Source organism: Pseudonaja textilis, chromosome 8 (genome assembly GCF_049901715.1).
Source record: "Pseudonaja textilis isolate UNSWEBS1 chromosome 8, rPseTex1.2, whole genome shotgun sequence".
Lineage (NCBI taxonomy): Eukaryota > Metazoa > Chordata > Lepidosauria > Squamata > Elapidae > Pseudonaja > Pseudonaja textilis.
This window is the reverse complement of record NC_141997.1, coordinates 32,504,629-32,524,911: the sequence shown is the minus strand read 5'-3', so window position 1 is coordinate 32,524,911 and position 20,283 is coordinate 32,504,629. Positions and strand designations below refer to the sequence as shown.

General features: G+C 37.6%; 1 protein-coding gene and 1 long non-coding RNA gene across 3 annotated transcripts in view; one reads left to right on the top strand and one right to left on the bottom strand.

Moving 5' to 3' along the window:
* Positions 1–20,283, top strand: part of GPC6 (glypican 6) — a 900,996-nt gene that overhangs the window by 410,808 nt on the left and 469,905 nt on the right. For both annotated transcript variants that reach the window (XM_026708353.2, XM_087937990.1), the window contains exon 3: positions 12,909–13,300. In XM_026708353.2, the coding sequence (XP_026564138.1) occupies positions 12,909–13,300 (392 nt within the window). The remainder of the gene's footprint in view (positions 1–12,908; positions 13,301–20,283) is intronic.
* LOC148125167 (uncharacterized) overlaps positions 1–20,283 on the bottom strand; it is a 58,329-nt gene that overhangs the window by 10,168 nt on the left and 27,878 nt on the right. The gene's annotated exons all lie outside the window — the stretch shown is intronic.

The following is a 20,283-nucleotide window of genomic DNA, read 5'->3' as shown; positions in this document are numbered from 1 at the left end:
ACAGTTTTTAAACAATCTTCTCTCTTACATACATTCTATATACACATTTTCCTAATATATACATTTTTCTTTTGAAAGCTATATCAGTATATTCAAAGAGCTTTGGAAACCATAGGATAAAGATATTGCTCTTTATTAATTTGGAAAATACATGTTACAATAGAAGGGAATTGTTCTGACCCAAACCTTGTTCCAAGTAAACAAACACCAAACAGAGATAAAAGCAAAACCTTTTAATGCTTCTCTGCGAATTCTGTTAATCCACAGTTAAAAGGTTATTAAAATTAATTGTCTCTGATAAGAACGAGCCTTGTGCAAGGCTGCCAAAAGCACTAGATTAAGTTGCCAAGAAATATTCCAAACAAAAAGTCTTTAAATAAAACCATGATAGTCTGAACTTCCACAAGGCTTGAAGTGCAAGAACTTCTTAGTTTCTTACAAAGAATACTGGTCTCTCAGGCTGGCTTTTATCTTCTCAGGGTGGGGCCATTACCTTGCAGCCCTACTCCCGAATCGCCCTTGCTACTGCAGCTGCTCTTTTCTACGAGCAGCCCTGTGCATACGAGGGTCCTCTTCATCACTGCTTCCAGCCTCCACAGTCTCTGAAGGCAACACTTCACTCCCTGGTGGTCCTGGCCCCATCCCTACATCACACACAGGCCCCTCATCTCTGAGACCTCAGCCGTCCGCACCTGCTACCGGAGAACCACAACAGGAATAAATCTATATCTCAGGGTTGAACGGTGGAGTTCTTGGGCATTTTCTGAGGTTGGTTGTTTGCTTGCAGAAATTAAATTCCAATTCTCTAAGAGCTGTGGGGGCTTTGGCCACAATCACATCAAATTTCTTTTCTTAAAGTCCTTCTTTGAACTCCAGCTAAGATTCATAGAAAATAAATAAGCTTTAGAGCAGATCTTCCAGGAGAAGAATAGCTGCTAAGAACAAGTGGAGATGAAGTTAAGGCTACAACTGAAGGACAGGCAAGTAGAGCAGCCCCACATAAACTTTCTGGATAATGAGGGCATGGAAGATCACCCACTAGTGGTCTGGATGGCTTCTCCTTGTAAGGATTTAGCTGATTTAGTGCCCGGAAGACATCACACTCTCAACCACAGTGGAAACTTTTAAGGGACCCTGGGTTGCATACATCTACATCATTTCCTAATCAGATTAGAATTTACCTATTTTACTGTCTTGAGTCTATTAAAGATCTTCAAAACAACAAGTTTGCAAAACGACATGGCAAGTTCCAGAATAAGAAAAAAAAATGATAGGTTATTTTTATAAAGCTAAATAAGATTTTAATCTAAGGAAGTTAAACGTTAATATTATTAGATATTAGATAGTGACAGAATAGTGTGGAATGGAAGAGCTGAAGAAGCTTCTTCTCGGATGAGAAGCAAAACATCTTCAAAAGAAAAAAACAAGAAAGTCCAGTTGCCTCCTGAAAAAAAGGACCTTCGGGACAGCATGACCTGGATGACTGAGAATCTCTACAAACTGATAGAGATAAACATCATCTACCTACTACTAAAAAGAGACAAGCCAAAAAGGAAACAGAAAGACCTCCCCACCAGCAACACCTCCCCTCCATTAACATCAAGATTAGCAATTGAGATTAACAATTGAGAAGTAAACAATATCCCAAACAAACTAAGAGTAAACAACAGCCTAATCAACTAATCCCCAGAACTATTCCAATCAACACTGACAGGGGAAGTCGCTAGTATATAAAAATCAGGGCTACCTTCACTCCCTTCTGGCACTGCTGAAGTTAACTAGTTTGATAATGAAATGTATGCAAAAGAAAAAAATAAAATAAACCCACCAAGCTCAGTGAGCAACAAGGATTCATAGTTCAACCCTGAGCTACGGATGTTCTCTTCTATTGATACTGGCTTTGTTTGTAGCCTTCAATTGGATGAAACAGTGTGTTGTTGGATAATAATTTTTGAAGCATGGTACCTCAAAAGGGGTAACATATAGCATGCTGGGATCCATTACTCCCAAGGGAATAACATTGGAAAGTTGTGTCCACTTCGGCACTGACATGTTACCCTGGCATGTGGGCAGCTGGAAGGGAGCATGGCAACAGGAAAGGTTGCAAGTTGCTCAGGTAAATTTCCCTCACTTGAGCAACCTCTTTATTTTGAATGATGACTTGGTGACAATGAGAGTTCATCTGTAGTCTATCAGTACCACAGTTAGACGAGGGTCCTGGATTTTTCTATTGGATCTTTTCTTCTCAGTTAAGTTGCCAGCTATATACTTCTGCTTTGGCAACTCGCTAATTTATATTTTCGAGTGTTGCATCTTTAATAGTGAGGGAGACCCACTTAACCTTTCCTTTTTTTAAAAAAAAGTTTGATTTTATTTATCTCTTTTAAGGCTGTCTTATCTCCAAAGGGGGAGATAGAGATGAGTCCTCCCGACCCCTCACCTCCTTACAACAGGGGAAAAGTTGCATTGTTGAAATTATTTCGCTTTTTGGATATTTATCTTTTGATTCTCAGTTGTGAACTCTCTCACACTCACATTCTTGGATTAGGGGATGGAAGCAAGGGTGCATCTTAGAAGATAGTTGGTCATAGCCATAGCTACCAAGCCACTACTAAAGAGCAGGAAGCAAGCCAGAGAGGATATGTAGGATCTTTAACTTTCTATTCTGTTGGCTCAGCTGTCTACTACAGCTTCTATAAATCAGACAAAGTTTGGAGCCTGACTAGAGAACCCTTCAGCTTCATATATATTTAGCTCATGCAAGAGAAAACAATTGTCAGTGAGAACTACAAATTAAGAGAAGTCATTAATATGAACAATTAAAAAATAAATATGGAAGGAAACAAAAATGCTGGATCACCAATCTATACTTAGCTTTTAAAAGGCTACTTATAAGTAATGTATATTATTATTTAATGCCAGGTTCATGGTGGTGAATTAGATTTTTTTTTCCTGGCAGGTTTCTGATCATTACCACTGTATAATTGATAGGCTCAGCAAAGCTTTCTCTATACTGAGAATAGAAGTACTATTGCACAGTTGGCAAGGAGAGATAGGCGGGGAATTTTTTTCTAAATTATTTTCAAATAAGAACTCACCAGGTCTGCAATTTCTACATAAATGGAGCATGACTAATTGAGTAGATTTAAAAAAAAAAAAAAACTGGCTAAATGCCAAATTGATAGATTTGTCCTCTAAAATCAAGCTCAAAAATCAACCAAGGAAAGGAAAACGGATATTACTTGGCTTAATACCATGTGGAAACGTACATTTGTCTGTTCTGTAAGGTTTTAAAATGCACAAATAGCTTAAGATGACGGGAATATTGTGTAATCTCCCAAAGTTCCATTGTCTTGCAGGATAAAGATGTCAAAATTCCAGCAGGGGTATCTTTTGCCCTGAAGCTGTATAATTTCTCAGTGGATGAGATTTCAGTAAAAATTCCATTGAACCCAAATTGTTAACATGATGTTTCCTCTTATTGCTTAGAGATAAAGCATGAGGGTTTTATGAGCATATAACAACAGCAATTATAATGAATAATTCTGTGCTGTCACATCTGTAGAAATGAGAGCCTATTTTATAGTACCTCATAAATATGCCACTGTTATAATGTGCCTGAAATAAGACTTTCGTATGTGGGGGTTTCACTCAATAATAAGAGGATGGAGCATTCCAGCTTTGACAAGATGGTTAATTCCTTGTGTGTCTATTCCTATTCCATTCCATCCTTTCCAGGTATTCCTTGACTTATGACCACAATGGAGCCTGGAATCTTCTGTCATTGAGTGAAATGGTCATCAAGTGAGATTCATATGACCGTTTTGCTCAACAACCACAATTCTGGCTCTCCCAGTTCAACATTTAAGTGATTGTTGGGGTTAAGTGAAGCATGGAGATGTCTCAAGAGGTGGAGGTCATTGTAGGAGACATATGGTACCTGGAAAAATGCCACGGGCTAGGGAACTCAGGACAACTACTAAAGGCCCCACCAGTGTGCAGAAAGCTGCCACAAGATAGGGGGCCTGGTCTGGTTCCTACACCGCCTACTGGCTTAGAAAGCTGCTGAGACCAGAAGTGCAGGTGACTACAGTGCCTGGCAGCACATGTAAATTGTTCCAATTACTGCTGTATTTTTCTGTAGCAGGTTGATGGGAACACCCAACAGGTTTGTGGTGTAACCTTCCTACAGATGGCACCTTTCACTATTCTGCAAGCAGGCACCATTCTCACAATCATATAGAAGGCTCCGTTTCCAAATTGTGGAAAAGGGACCTTCTGGATGATTGTAAGAATGGTGCAAGGTCTCGCTATTGTTTGTAAGATTAAAAAATGGTTGGCATCTTTTCCAAATCATGCAAAGATAAGTGCTACTTATTTATGCATGCTACTCTACCCTGTTGCCAGCTCAGGCCACCCAGCCCACAGCAGCTTTCTGTATACCAGTGTTGGAAGGAAAAACCCATCTGGTTCAATTCCAAGCTTGGAAAAAGACTCTGGAAACAACACGGAGGCTGATTGAAATGAAAGTTTAATGATGAACAGAACCAACAGCAGTTCTGGGTCAGCTGAACAAATGGTTGAATGAGTGGATGGATCTTTATAGGTTTCTGTGATTTTGAAGTTTGAACTGTTCTGTTGGTGATTGTGTTCTGAAAGAGTGTGGGTGGCTAATGGCCTTTGTCATTGTGGCTAATGGCCTTTGTCCTATGTTGGATCTTGGATGAGGGGCTGCTCTCTAATCCTACCATTCTGCTAAGGAGTTTCAAAATGTCTTGAATGGATTTCTGTCTGCAGCATTTGCTTTGCTTATGAATAGAACTAACTAGATAGTTGGTTTCCTCTTTCAATTAACTCTTTATCTCCTTAAGTGCTGGCATCTGCTGTGGGTTATTAAGTAAGACTTGGGGGCTGCTTTCTGTCTTTAAGAGCATGTTTCTCCATATATAACATTCTGCCTTTTTTAATATTTCCCAAAATATTTCATTCTTTGGGGGGGAGGGGCTTCCCACACCAGTTAACTCTGTTGTCACCCTGGACCTCCCAGGTTTCGAAGGGTGGGAAACAGGTTGGAGGCAACTTTGTGAGTAAATTGCCGAGGTCCCAAATGTTACCGCAGGTTGCCGCAACAACCATAACTTTGGGTGCAGCTTGTAAGTTCCTTTATCCAGCATGTTAGGCCAATATTTTCAGCTTCAGACTAGGAAGCAGAAAACAGGAAGTAACAAAAGTTATGCAATAACTTATAAAGAGGATAGAGAGCCAGTTTGGTCTGTTGGTTAGGCTAGAAATCGGGAGACTGTACCATGAAAGCCAACTAGGTGACTTTGTGCCAGTCACTCTCTCTCAACCCAACTCACCACACAGGGTTGTTGTGGGGAAAAGAGGAGGGGGAGGAACATACTCAATATGTTCACCATTTTGAATTATTTGTAAAAACAAACAAACAAAGGGATAAAAACTCTAAAGAAAGAAATTATTCAAAAAAAATTGGGGTCGGTTATTCAATTTTTTAAAAACCTATATCTTAAGGCAACCTTTTTGCATGGCTTTTTCAGAGAAAGCATTTAGTCATAATCAGAACTAATCTTTTTATACTCTATTTTTTAGAGAGTAATTATACTCAGGTATAGACGTTGCAGACCATTAAATATTAACCATTAATGTGTATGTTACAGGTCAGTGAAAATCTATTCTAATTTAAATGAGCCTAAGTGGAGTCAGTGTGGTAATGAGACAGGCTGGACATTTTGGAAAGTGTCAGAGGCCAACAATTGAATGATCTGTTTCTCCTCAATTCTTTCCTAATTTGATATAGTTGGAGCATTGGCTCAGAAGACAGGATTGGAAAGACACACGCCCAACCACGTCCCCTTCCCACATCAGCAAATGATCTGTCAAATGACCCATGAACAAAATCAGGATTGAGTTGCCCTTTGAAATAAACCTATCTGAATGTTATTATCTCCAGAGCACCTTGTGTTTCTAATCTTGTGAAAGGTTAGCATTCCATCCATTAGAAGCCCAGCTGATGGCTGGGTTTGACGATAACCGAATGCAGCAGTTGAGGCCAGAAGAAGGCAAGTCATTACATCAGTCATTAAGAAGAAGAAGTTAGGTAAACAAACAAGACTTTTTTGGGGAAAAGAAACCTCTCCAAACTCATCCTCTGGATCCCTGAATTCAGGGATAGGCTGTTACTGGTTCACACCGGTTCAGGAGAACCGGTATGAATGACAATCAGTTAGCCCCAACCCACCTGCCCTAGTCCATCCTATATTTTGGAGCTCAGCTGAGGCGCGGCACGGCAGATTGCCACACCTTAGCTGTTTTACTCATTGGCACTGCTGTAGAAGTTTTAGAGCTGTAAATTGGCCGTTTTTGAATGTTACGTGCACTCACAGAACCGGCTGTTAAACTGGTAGAATCCCACCACTGCCTGAATTCCCATGGCAACCCCCTCCACCACACACAAAAAAGCCCCAGAGATCTCTGTCCCTGCAGATATTAAACTTCTGCAATAGTTTAACTAATCCAGAATATCACTCCTCTTTCCCAGTTAAAAGTGCATTGTTTATCATTATCACCTAGACTCTGCTTGAAATGCTAGTGATATTTAGGAGTAATTGTAAGGTAGCAGGTGATGAGAAAATACTTTTAAAAAAAATCAAGCTTGAAAGATACACATATTCATTATTCTCAATTTAAAAAATAAGGCAATTGATACAAAAGCATTCAGCTGATAGCTGCTGAAAACAGATTTTGGTATTAACACACACTACATGTTAATTTACAATTCACCGTTTCTATTTATGATGATAATTTGTACAGGCATGTGTCTTAGGAAACTGATCAAGGTGAACCCTAAATTGCTGAATCTGTTCTTGGGTATTTTGGTATTGAACCTTCAATCTTGAATTAAAGATGTGGATAAAATCAGCAGCTGCAGCTGTGTGGTGGCGTCTAATGTACAAAAATGAGATGTGATGTTTGTTACTTTCTCAGAATTACCTTAAATGAATGGCATTCTTGAATATTATATTGATTTAAAAAAGGTGAAAAGAGAGGTAATCCAAGGGATTAAAATACCTGCATCTGAATCAGTTTGCTTTTGTAAATTGTTCATTGGATTCCTGGCAAACCCCCAGGTTTCTTATGTTCTGTCTATTCATGTGAGAGACTGCAAATCCATGTGGCACACAAAGAAGGAAAAACCAACAGCCCTTGAAGTCATTGCCAATGACCAGTTTTCTGGTCATTGGCCAGAAAATTCTGTGGGGAAGACTTTGAAAATAAAGTTTGAATTTTTTGTATTTCAGTTTGACTAAACTAGTCTGAAACGTTTTGAGGAACGGATCAAGGCTGGTGTGCTTAGGTATATTTTGCAATGTCACTTCAGGCCCGATATACTTTGCAGGCCTAAAGATATCAAAATTTAGGCTTTCGGGGAGTGTCAACTGTCCTTAACACCCCCATCCCACATTAATTGATTGTTCCCATCAGGCAGTGGTTTCCAGTCTCTATGCTTCCAGTCTGGATATACTTCCAGTCTAGAAATAAAACTCCAGGTGATTCTTCATTTGGATCATATGGTATACCTCGTGATGGCAAACCTATGCCATGTGTGCCAGAAGTGGCACACAGAGCCATCTCTCCGGGCATACCAGCCATTGCCTGTTGCTCTTCCGGGTTCTGGCATGCACATACATGCCGGCCATCTGGTCTTTGCATGCACAGGAGCACCAGAAACTGGAAGAGCAGCTGCCCGGAGCGCATGTGCATGCTGGCCAGCTGGTCTTCGCGCACGCATGCATGTTAGAAACCAGAAAACCAGGCGGTCCGTGCGCATACACACACAGGAAAGCAAAGCTTCCAGCTTCCGGTGCTCCCACATGCGCGTCAGGGAGCTGCTATTCTGGTTTCCAGCATGTGAGCGCACTCCCATTTTGGCACTCAGTGCTGAAAAGGTTAGCCACCACTGATATATCCCATTACTACTAGGGCAGGAACTAAGTACAGAAAATTTGGCAAGGGATTCTTCCTTATTTCTTTGCCTTTCTTGATTGAAATACTGTCCCTTCTAGGATCTCCACCTCCACGTTCCACCATTTCCACCTGTTTCTTGCAAAAAGAGTAAAGCTTCTTTCCTACCTCTTTTCTCTTTCTCTCCAGTTTGAGAAGGTAATCCTCAGAGAAGTATATTTTCTATTGAGGTCTGTAAATTTGTTAATACATTTTACATCTTTTGGAGATACCAGTGGTGTAGGTACTGTTGATGGGCTTGGTTCTGCGGAAGTTTTTGCCTCTTGCACTGCGCAAGCATGGCCTGGCCACTTGTTATTTCCTACCGTGATCTTGTGACCTTGTCTTCAGTCAGCCTCAGGCACAAGTGAGCCAACCCTAAGTCACCCTTGGCGATATTGGGGCCAATATTTTCCCTAGCCTCAAAATACTGTATAACATTTGTTAAGCTTTATCAACTCATTAATTCAGATAGATAATGTTGATCACTTGGCTACATGACTAGGAGCAGAGAGAGTGTAGGGATGGCCGGAAGGTCAGCAAAATTCATTCTGATCCAAGAATGGTTGGAGAACACTTCAGCTCTGCAATTACGAAAAGGCTTGCAGGCATTCATGGATCCCAGGGAATTAACTGGAAAATTTCAACCAGGATTATCTCAACATTTTCTCTCCAGTCATTGCTTTCAGATGTTTCCAGTTCTGGTTATTTTGCACTTTTTTTCCTTCAGGACAGAGTGGTTCAGCAATGCTTAAGATTGGAGAATCTTCAAGTCTCTTCTACAGTTTCAATGAATGGTTTATCTGAAGATGCCCAATATTAGACTCAGGGGTGGGATTCTACCAGTTCGCACCTATTCGCTAGAACCAGTTGCTAACATTCTACGCAGTTCGGAGAACCGGTTGTTAGAAGAAATGACTGGCCTAATCCTGCAAGGAAGGCAGAAGGAAACATTCTGGTGTTGCTTACAGAAACTGCCTCTCCTTTCACTCTTATTACATTCTTGGCAGGACTAGATTTTCTGTCTCAGGAACTTCTCTGGAGTTCCTTTTCCCCTCCTTTGCTGGTACTTTGTTTGTGTGGCGTGACCATTCAAAGTTACAATGGCACTGAAAAAAGTGACTTATGACCATTTTTCACACTTACGACTTGCAGCATCCCCACAGTCATGAGAGGCCAAGCGAGGAGATCCGTGCCTCAATGTGAGTGATATTGAGTTGGCCATGCCCAGCCAATAACATGACCACCAAGCCACGCCCACCAACTAAGCCACGCCCACAAAACCGATTGTTAAAAAAAATTGAATCCCACCCCTGATTAGACTGTACAATTTTATATTGTATGTAAGATACTGAATGATGAAAATCTCACCTTTTTGGGTAGAGGAGAATATCCAACCCTCTGATAAAAATGTACATTGGGGAAATGTGTTAAAGATGCCCTTAGAACATCCCTAAGCTGTAACATGAATTAATTAACTGCAAATCTAAAAATACACTATTAAAAAAAGCAGTTATTTAAAATATGCTAGGAAGTTAGGAGTCTGTTGCCCTGATCACTTCTTAGAACCCAAGGACTTTTTTTTAATTAAGCCTTGGGTTTTTGCATATCATCGCACTGCTAGATTGTAGAAAAATAAACACTATGGTGGGGAAATTCAGTACAATTTGAATTTCTGTTTCCAGAGGAGTTTATGGCATAAGATAGCTTGAAAAACAAGCAAATCAATTAGAAAATAGATAGGAAAATCATTGATGAAGGCATATTCTTTAGCATGCCTTAAGTCCAAAAAAAAAAAAAAATTTTCTTAGCAGAGTACTTAGTAACTGAGTCATATTTGGGAATAGGGTATTCATGAATAGTGTTACCGTTTTCATCTGTCAAATTTGGCAAATGTTTGCATTTAATCTGCATTCTCTAAATAGACATTGGTCTATGTAAATGAGATGGTTTGTGTGATGTGTTACTTTCACATGTTTAAAGTAAACAAGGGCTTCGGGAAGAATAGCTAAATAAAACATATATGCTTTTAACTACACACTGCTTTCCGACTACAGGTTTTTAAGCACACCTTTTTCTCCTAATATCTGTAAAACGAATCTACCTTATTCTACTTCCTGTGTGCCCATTTTTGTTTTTTTGTTTTTATAATGAATGAATATTCAGAAATGTAATCCCTGACCCGATATTCCATTATTCTGTTTTATTGATCTAGAACAAGGTCTCAGCATAACATAATATTAATTAATTCGACATTATCACCATGGTTAACTCTGGGGTGGAAAGTTTCTACTAATTAAAATGCAGCTTAACTTGCTAGTTAAAAAGCAAATATGAATTAAGTACTATTTAGCTGTCTAGGAAAGTAACAGGTGCCTAATGAAATTATACCTGTATCACACTAAAAGTGACAACTGTATTTTAGATACTAAACTAACTGAACAGTGTAATTTCATAATGAAGCCTAATATTATATTGCTTAATGGGAACACACACTTAATTATATGCTTGATAAAAACAGCAGCACTTAACATTTATGGCCATGTAGGGGACAATAAAATTACTACATTCTGTTGATTTTCTGCTTCTTCTTCTTCTTCTTCTTTTTTACCAATATAGAAACAAGTGTGCAATTAGTTTGCACTTAGTATTTTACAGATTTTGAGGCAAGATGGCGTAGATGGGCTACAAGTTAACATTGCATTAAAAGATACCATTTTTTCTCAAGATTTAGTTCACTGAATGAGCCAGTCGTTAAGCAAGGACTATTTGTATGAACAAGAAGTAGTAAATAGTAATAATTTTTTTTTTGAATCCCACCACTGATGCACACCTTTTTTACGGACCTCTTAGGAATGGGGTGAAGTCCATGGTAGACAGTTTGAGGTTGAAGCTGTGAGGGTTTTGAGACTGTAACAACGGAGTCGGGGAGGGCATTCCAGGCATTGACCACTCTGTTGCTGAAGTCATATTGGAGTGGTTTACCTTAAATTTGTATTGATTGCCCGTGTATTATTGTGATTGAAGCTGAAGAAGTTGTTGGCAGGCAAAATGTTGTAGCAGACAATTTTGTGAACTATGCTTAGACCTCAGGCGGCGCAGTTCCAGATTGTCCAAGCCCAAAATTTCAAAACCTTTTGGGTTTTTTAAAATGTATATTAGGCTAGTTATTGGAGGAATTTAAACCTAAAACCCTACACTAAACTAAAGGTACATTTAAAAGGGCTTTGTATAGATTTGTGCTAAAAATATTCTTCTGTAAATTTTATATTTAAAAATATGATTATTAGAGGAAGTTCCATAGAGTTATAGTTTTGATGAGACTGAGTAAAGTCCAAAGAGAAATTACTTTAGCTCTTCAGAAAACTAGATCTTCAGGAGCTAACTGTGACCCAATATATAAGTTGTGTGAATAGTTGGAAGTCTTGAGTCAACCTTCAGGAAATGAGAATCAAACTGCTGGCATTTGGCAGTGAGTTAGCCTACAGTACTACATTCTAACCACTGTGCCACCACAGCTCTTATATTTAGTACTCAATTAAGTACTTATTTAGTATTCAAAATGCCAAGAATTCAGTACCTAAGGAGTAGACTTACTCTACTTTCAGTGCTTAAAGACTGAATCAGTCTTTGAAATATAAATGAAACTTTTATAACAGCTTCCTTAAAACATATTTAGCATATTTAAAGCTCTGGGTATTTGATTTTGCTCTCTCATGAGGAATCCAACCCTTTCTATTTTAATATGGTTTCTAAGGAAATGTTTTGCAATTCAAATCTAAGGCTCTTTTGCAGCATATACTGCTATTTAACTTCTCCAATAGAAGCAAAGCTAAGTATTGTAGGGTTATCAGATTTTTTTTAAAAGATAAATATAATTACTATACTATACTATACGTCTTTCTCATTAGCAATCCATTAAAGCCAGAAGTGATGCAATAACTGTATATTGTTGAGACAGTCGTTTTGGTATTCATATGAAGAACATAAGTCTAATCCATTTAATCCAGTTTTCCCTTTACTTTGATCTTTAAGGATTAAAATCTTTAGAAAAGTTTAGGTTTTTAAGGTAAATGATTTTATCCAGTTAGGCAATTATTTTAGCTTTTGTTTAGTCCCTGATGGCACTCTTTGTTTATATTTGTAATATTTTATTGTTTGCATTGTGGGTTTGTTTTGATTAATAACATTTATCATGTGAGCTGTGTCAAGCTTGGATAAATTATGCGTGCATAAGCGCACAATCGTGCCTACCGTCCCTGTCCTATTGTCCCCAAATATTAGTTCCTATTTCTTGTATTTAAACTTATCTTTATTCTTGTTTCTGTTATATTATAAGCTTTTGACAAATAAATAAATAAATAAACAAACAAACAAACAAACAAACAAATAAATAAATAAAATATACAACAGCTAAAAATTATAGTATTTTTGATATTAGAGGCCTTTTATAGCTGTTTGTGGCCATATGTTCCTGAATTTATTGAATTCTTAATTATCATTAGCTCCTCTTAAGATTCTAGTCTTGAGTCTATTCCATAGTTTAATTGTGTTTTATATGAAGTATTAGTTCCTTTAATTGGCCTAAATATTATTATCATAATCATTATTAGATTAAATGTATCATAATCTGGATTGTAATATTACTGGATTAAAAAAGGCTTCTCCATTTTAAAATTCTGTACATTTATGCATATCATAGATCTCTTTCATGTATCCCTCTGTTCTCCTTTTGTTCCAAGTTAAGTTGAAAAATCTCCACGTGTTCCCCTTTTCCTACTCACCACCTAGGTTGCCATTTTCTGTTCTTACTACTCTTGTTATTGCTTGTTGTTACATTATTTCCTCATCCATATGCTTCCCCCCCCCTTTCTTTCTTTGTGTAGAATTTTTCCGAGAGCTCCTGGAGAACGCAGAAAGGTCCTTAAATGATATGTTCGTACGAACATATGGCATGCTGTACATGCAGAATTCAGAAGTATTCCAGGACCTCTTTATAGAACTGAAACGATATTACACGGGAGGCAATGTGAACTTGGAGGAGATGTTGAATGACTTCTGGGCCCGTCTATTAGAGCGAATGTTCCAGCTCATAAACCCCCACTATCATTTCTCTGAGGACTATCTAGAGTGTGTAAGCAAATATACAGACCAGCTTAAGCCTTTCGGAGACGTACCCAGGAAACTCAAGGTTCAGGTGACGAGAGCTTTCATCGCGGCAAGGACATTTGTTCAGGGACTGACCGTGGGCAGAGAAGTTGCCAACAGGGTATCTAAGGTAATCAAAATGATTTCTCTTTCTTTTCTATGGCTTCACTGGAGACTCAAATTTTTATGCACTGTCATTTGTGGTGTGCAGCTTTCCATCTATGTCAACATTATAGCTAGGAGGGAAATTTGTTGGGGTGTGAATAACTGTAGAATGTTTCTTTTCCTTTGGACTATGTCAAAAATGATAGCTGTACTGCCAAGTTTCTCGCTAAGATGGGAATGGTGTGTCAATCTTCATTTGGTATTGAGAAAGAGGCCAGCCTGCTAGCCCCTTCATCTCTTTCCCTTAATTCCTGGTCCTTCAGAGAAGATATAAATACATCGAAAAAGCAAGAATCCATGGGACTTATTACTACTGGTACTTTGACAAATGGTAATGATATATTATACTTTTAATATTGCATGCAGCTAGCATGAGAGGAAGTTGTACTGTCAAAAAGCTCAATTGTGATAGGAAATATATCATAACAGATATCACTTATTTGCTTCTTTTTAAAAGTATGTTCAAAGCTACACAGTGGTGATAAGAGTGGCAAAGGGGCAGTTGTTTGTACTCATGCTATTTATCACACTAAAAATCCAGAAGAAACAAAGGCTTTTCTTGGGCAAGCTGTGGGAGCTGAGGGCCCACATTGTGAACTACATCATCATGGTTGGGCTTTTAGAGATATTTTTGAAAATTATTTCCTGCCAGGAGGGAGGATCTCTTTTCAGATATTGCTGAATATAACTTCCAACATTCTTCATCATGGACTATATGATTGAGTCTCGTAAGAGGTGTAGTTCAATCATAACTAATGACTCAGGTTTCTTCCATTCTTTGTTGGTAGCTATGAAAGTGTTCCTAGTGACAATATTCATAATTATAGCATAGCAATTATTAAGGAATAGAGTTTCTATCTCTTATCATTTAGTGCTGGTGATCAGAGATGGAAGTACCACAGTTCCATATAGTGTATAGCTATTAAACAGATATTAATCCCCAATGATATGCACACTCTAAGGTTGTTATCTGGTAGACATAATTGTGCCGACAAGCAGTGTTTCCTGGTTAAGAAGTATGCTTTTTCTGTCTTGGTATCTTCACATCCCATGCCATCTCCAAGATAAGGATGTCTCCAACCTTACTTTCAGAAGGCTGCGGAGAACTGTCTCTTCCCCTAGGTTTGGGGGCCAAGATGTTAGTATGTGGTTTGGTTATGATGTATGTATTTTGAGATTTTTAATTCTGAAGTCTCTGTTTTGGTTTGACTGTGTTTTGTTTTCCATAGCCCAGAGTTTCATTGGATAGCTGGACAGCCATATAAATCTGATAAATAAAAATAATTCAAATAAAATTATGGTTGTCCATCCACCTAGCAGCCACACATTTACACTTTACATCTTGCAGCAAGATCTGTCTCAGCTACTCTTTGGCACAAATGCAGGGAGAAAATAAAACACTTTGCTTCAGTATTTGGTAACACAAAAGCTTATTGTTTATTCCTACCTCCACAAGGTCCGAGATAATAGCTAAGCAAATAAAATAAAGTTGGATCTAACCCGAGTTTCCTGGGATTCAATATTTATAGTAATTTCCCCTCATTACCCTTCATTACCCATGATTACCCTTATTACCCATGATTACCATTATTAATGATAATTATTCATATGAACTCAATCACATGAATCGTGGTTAATGCGTATAGCTTCACCTCACAGCATTTTACATAGACTGCATATTATTATGATACAGAGTTTATTCTGATGAAGAGGAATGCCATCCTTCAGGTTGCTGTGGCTTCAATTCAAACGCGTGTATTGCGTAGTTGCGACAATCTGTTTGATTCACTGAAGGTACAGAGTAAGAAATCAATCTCTCCTCTCCCTCACAATGTCACCTAGTGACATTTTTGTCTAGAGGTTGCTATAGAGGCCATACTTCAGTGAATAATTAGATAAACGTTGAAGAGAGTCTTGGATCCTGGACTGCAGTGGACCACTTCAAAGAAATTGGGATATAAAGTTGGGTTTGTTCAAATTGCTGTGTATTCTCACAAAGTCTGATTAGTTATTTTGGCAATGCATAGGCTAGATAAGATACTGACAATAGGATTTTGTGTGTGTGTATGTGTGTATGTGTATGTATGTGTATATATCTATCTATCTATGTATGTATCTATGTATGTATCTATGTACGTACACACACAGACATAGATAGATAGATAGATAGATAGATAGATAGATAGATAGATAGATAGATAGATAGATAGATAGATAGATAGATATAAATATAAAACCAGGTAGCAGGAAAGAGGAGTTACAACCAAAAGCTCTAGAGAAATATAAGTGATTTTTCCAAGCAGGTTTCTTTAACATTTTATGCCTATAGACAGAATCTTGCCAAACTAAAGCACTCTACTATCCATATCAAGGATATACTCTGAGAACTATCAGGGAAGTGCTGTCTTCACCCTTTCTCTCACTCAAGATATCTGGACTACACTTCTTCTTACTCCCCTGGAATCCTTCTTAGGAATTCAACCCACGTCATTGTATTACAGTTTTAGCAGTTTTTCTTCTGGGAGGGATCTCTTTTCAAACATTTTGTATCTGTGTGGCAGCATCAAGAGGGTTTTCAAGGATAACTGCAGAAATTAACTTCTCAGAGGGTAGTGCTGGTAACAACTCCATAACTGCAGGACCTCACAACCTTCCCTTGCATTTTCTCCCTGGCTGCTTATAAGGAGACTGACTAGTCACCAACATTCTCTAAGAAGGCAGAACCTCCAGCAACAGCTATTTCCAGATTCTTGGAAATGGAGACAGGGAGAGGGATATTGCCCTGGCCATCATTACTGTCATGTTCTAAATTGCTGAGGGTAAAGAGCAGTCCTGAGCTTGGCTTTTCATTCAGAAATAAAAAGTGAGCAGCTCTTTTTCTGGCATTCAAGCAAGAACTTAAAAATTGCATCTGTGTATTTTTATATTCCCAATGAAAGTGTTTCTCTACCTTGGAAACTTTAAGATGTGTGGACTTCAACTCCCAGAATTCCCCAGCCAGCCATGCTGGCTTCCCCATACTTTCCGATGCTGGCTGAGGAATTCTGGGAAATGAAGTTGCCAAGGTTGAGAAACATTGCTCTTTCGACTTTTAAACCTGTTGCCTTATATAATGTGCACAAGACTCATTTGAAACAAAGTGAGAATACTGATATATTTTAGTAATAAACTTCAAGAATGAACATTTTCTCCTTACAGCATCTCTTATCACATTTTCAAACTAATCATCCCAAACTCAAGAAGGAGAAAGTCTTCTGCTTCCATTTTTCAAAGATTATTTGCAACACATTGCATCGTATCTCTGACATATGCCATTTTAATTTTATTTTTCACCTTAGTCCCAGCTATAGAAAGAAATAAACTCATTATCTCAGAAGCAGAAACTCTTGCTCCAAATTTCATCTAGCAACTGTTCTTCTGAGCAAAATGTAAACACTTCTTTTCATACTCCTGTCTTACTTGCATATTTGTCAGCTGTCATCATCTACCTAGAAGGGCTGTCCCTGCAGATATAATTTAATTATTCAGATCTCTTCAAAGGCAAAAATGTTACTGTTATTTTTTATTTTCCCATCATGGTAAATCACAAGAAGCTTCAGATTTCTGCAGGAAAATTCTAATCAATCCACTTCAAAGCCATTGTCTTGTAAGATTGCCAAGATAAGAAATGCCACCTTTTATTGATATTTTACACCATTGCCCTTCATGGATATGTGAATGATCCCTCAAAATAAATCTGGATCAAATGGCTTCTTACTGAAATAGGTTATCCTAAATAGCAATAGCATTTGGACTTATATACCATTTCATAGTGCTTTACAGCCCCCTCTAAGTGGTTTACAGAGTCAGCCTATTGCCCCCAACAATCTGGGTTCTCATTTTACCGACCTCGGAAGGATAGAAGACTGAGTCAACCTTGAGTCAGTGAGGATCGAACTGCTGAACTGCTGGCAGCTGGAAGTCAGCAGAACTAGCCTACATTACTGTATTCTAACCACTGTGCCACCATGGCTCTTATGCTCCAGATATCTGTTTCAGAGGACCCAGATGGAAGCATTTATCCTTAATGCAATGTTTTGTAGATTTGCATAGCACAAGGAATATTGTGCCTCCCGATTTAAAAAAGATTTCATTTTCCATTTTTCTTTTTGCCACGTAGTTTAAAATGAGATTGTGAAAATGGAAATCTGATTAAATAACTTATATTCATATCACAGGGTATAAAGTTGAGAGAGAAAATAAACCAAGAATTTAAAAATAAGTCCATTGTTATAGTCCACCACTCGTTCTCTCTTTCGAAGGCCTGTCTTTTTACAGGTGAATTTCAATCACAATAAAGGAGGAAAGTGGATTATTTAGAGATGTCCTAATTAAGGCAACAATCAGCAAAAAAAAAAAAAAAAGCTGCCTGCCTTTTTTCTTCTAGTGTCATATTTTTCATCAAATTCTTCCTCTCATGCTTTGAGAATTTTGCAACAACCCATAATTATGACATGTTTTTTAATGCAGATAACTATAGTTGTTTTGGGAAATGCCATATACTGGTAATGTCCGTAGAAAACACAGGTTCTTCACCAGGATAATTTTTATAGGTGGCATATACTGGGATTGAAGTAACGTCACACCCTATGCTATTTGTTATATTTTAACCTTTACTTATATTTTTAAAATGGCACTGTACCCTTTCAACGATTATGTACCAGATTATGATTTAGAAGCTACTTTGTCATCTTTTCATTAAAGAGATGGGGGTTTAAATTCCTACTCAATTATAAATTGTATTACAAAAATGACTAGCTTTCAAGCAGTGAAGTTGATGAAATGGAATTATCTAATTCAAGTTTTGCCAGATTAAAAATACAGTGCTTCATCAGACCAGATTCTGGGGCAGTGTGCAATAAAGTGAATCATTCCGGAAGATTTGCTACTGACAACGAATACTGATCCCGAAGAAAACAAATAAAAATTACACAAAGACTGTTGAGATTCAGATTCAAACTAAATTGATGCCAAAGAAGATATAAGTGTGTATCCAGGATATGTCAGTAAATCCTTATCTATGTGATGATGTAGTAGACTTCCAATAAAAAAAAGATTACATACTGTACATAAATAAATAAGACACTAAGAAAGATCACTGCCCCAGTTTAAAAAGTATGAATATATAGATTTACTTTAAAAGGAAAAAAATGCGTAAGCTGGCATTGAACAGTTTTCCTTTTCACAAAACTATGTCAAAAAATAGCAAACATCTCACATATCTCCAATATATTGTATTATTCCAATGCAGCACAGATTTCAGATATTGTGTTAGAAAATAGTTAAACAAGGATTTAATTAGTTGATTCAATATTTTGGGGTTTTGCCTTTCAAGTGCTTCAACTGCCAGGACCAGTCCTTGAGAGAATGACTGACTGAAGATCACCCAGCTGGCTTCATGCCTAAAGCAAAATTAATATCTCAATCCTCAGCTTCAGTGGATCCCATCATTTTTGGTCAAATTAGTCCCCAAAAGAATAACATTTCTTTTACAAAGTTCTGATTTTATATGCAATTTTAAATTTACTAAGTATCATTTTTCAGGGTTTGGTATGATTTTGTATGTCCAAAATAGTTTCGGAATTGCTGTCATGCTGAGATTTATCATTTTTATGCCATTGAGGTTTTTAATGACCCATTGAGGGTTTGGTTCTTTCCCCCTCTTCCCCCCTCTTTTCACACTATTATGTTTTTTTCTGGAAATAGTCACAAACATTTACAGCTGGATAAGAATAAACAGTTTATATTATGTGTGTAAACATTTATAAATCTTTGCTGATACAGAATACAATAGAATAGAATTCTTTATTGGCCAAGTGTGATTGACACACAAGGAATTTGTCTTTGGTACATATGCTCTCAGTGTAGATAAGAAAAAATAAAATAAAAATAAAAATTCATTCATCAAGAATCATAAGATACAACACTTAGTGATAATCATAGGATACTAATAAGCAATCAGATCATACAAGGAAACAAATAAAACAATATAAATTGTAAAGATACAAACAACACAGTTATAGTCATAAGTGGGAAGAGATAGGTTAATAGGAAAGATGAGAAGAATAATAGTAATATAGTCTTAGTAAGTAGTTTGACAAGTGTTGTGGGAATTAGTTGTTTAGCAGAATGGTCATATTCAGGGAAAAACTGTCCTTGTGTCTAATTGTTCTGGTGTGCAGTGCCCTGTAGTGTCGTTCTGAGGGTAGAAGTTGAAACCATTTATGTCCAGGATGTGAAGGGTCTGTAGATATTTTCACAGCCCTCTTTTTGACTTTGCTTTTATACAGGTCCTCAATGGAAGGCAGGTTGGTAGCAATTGTTTTTTCTCCAGTTTTAATTATCTGTTGAAGTCTGTGTCTGTCTTGTTTGATTGCAGAACCAAACCAGACAGCTACAGAGGTGCAGATGACAGACACAATAATTCCTCTGTAGAACTGAATCAGCAGCTCTTTGGGCAGTTTGAGCTTTCTGAGTTGGCACAGAAAAAAACATTCTTTGTTGGGCTTTATCGATGTTAGATGTCCATTTTAAGTCTTGAAATATTATAGAACGTAGAAACTTGAAGGTCTCTACTGTTGATATTTTAGATAGAAAACAAAAGCGTATTACTTTTATTCTTTATTGGCCAAAGTAGTCACTGTTTTCCAATAAGACCAATCCTTGATATTTTTATACATTGATATATAAAAATATATCAATATACTTTTGAGAAATGACCCTGAAATTCTACTTAACTTCCAAGCCTGAAGTCTGAAACATCTTAAAATTGCCAAATTAGACTGTCTTACATATAGTACCCTAATACCTATGATGGTGTTCCATGGGTCTTCTGGAGAAGTGAAGTTTAGCATTCATTGTTGCATTTGAGAGATTTGCAATTTGAAGTCTCAAGGAGGTAAAATGTCT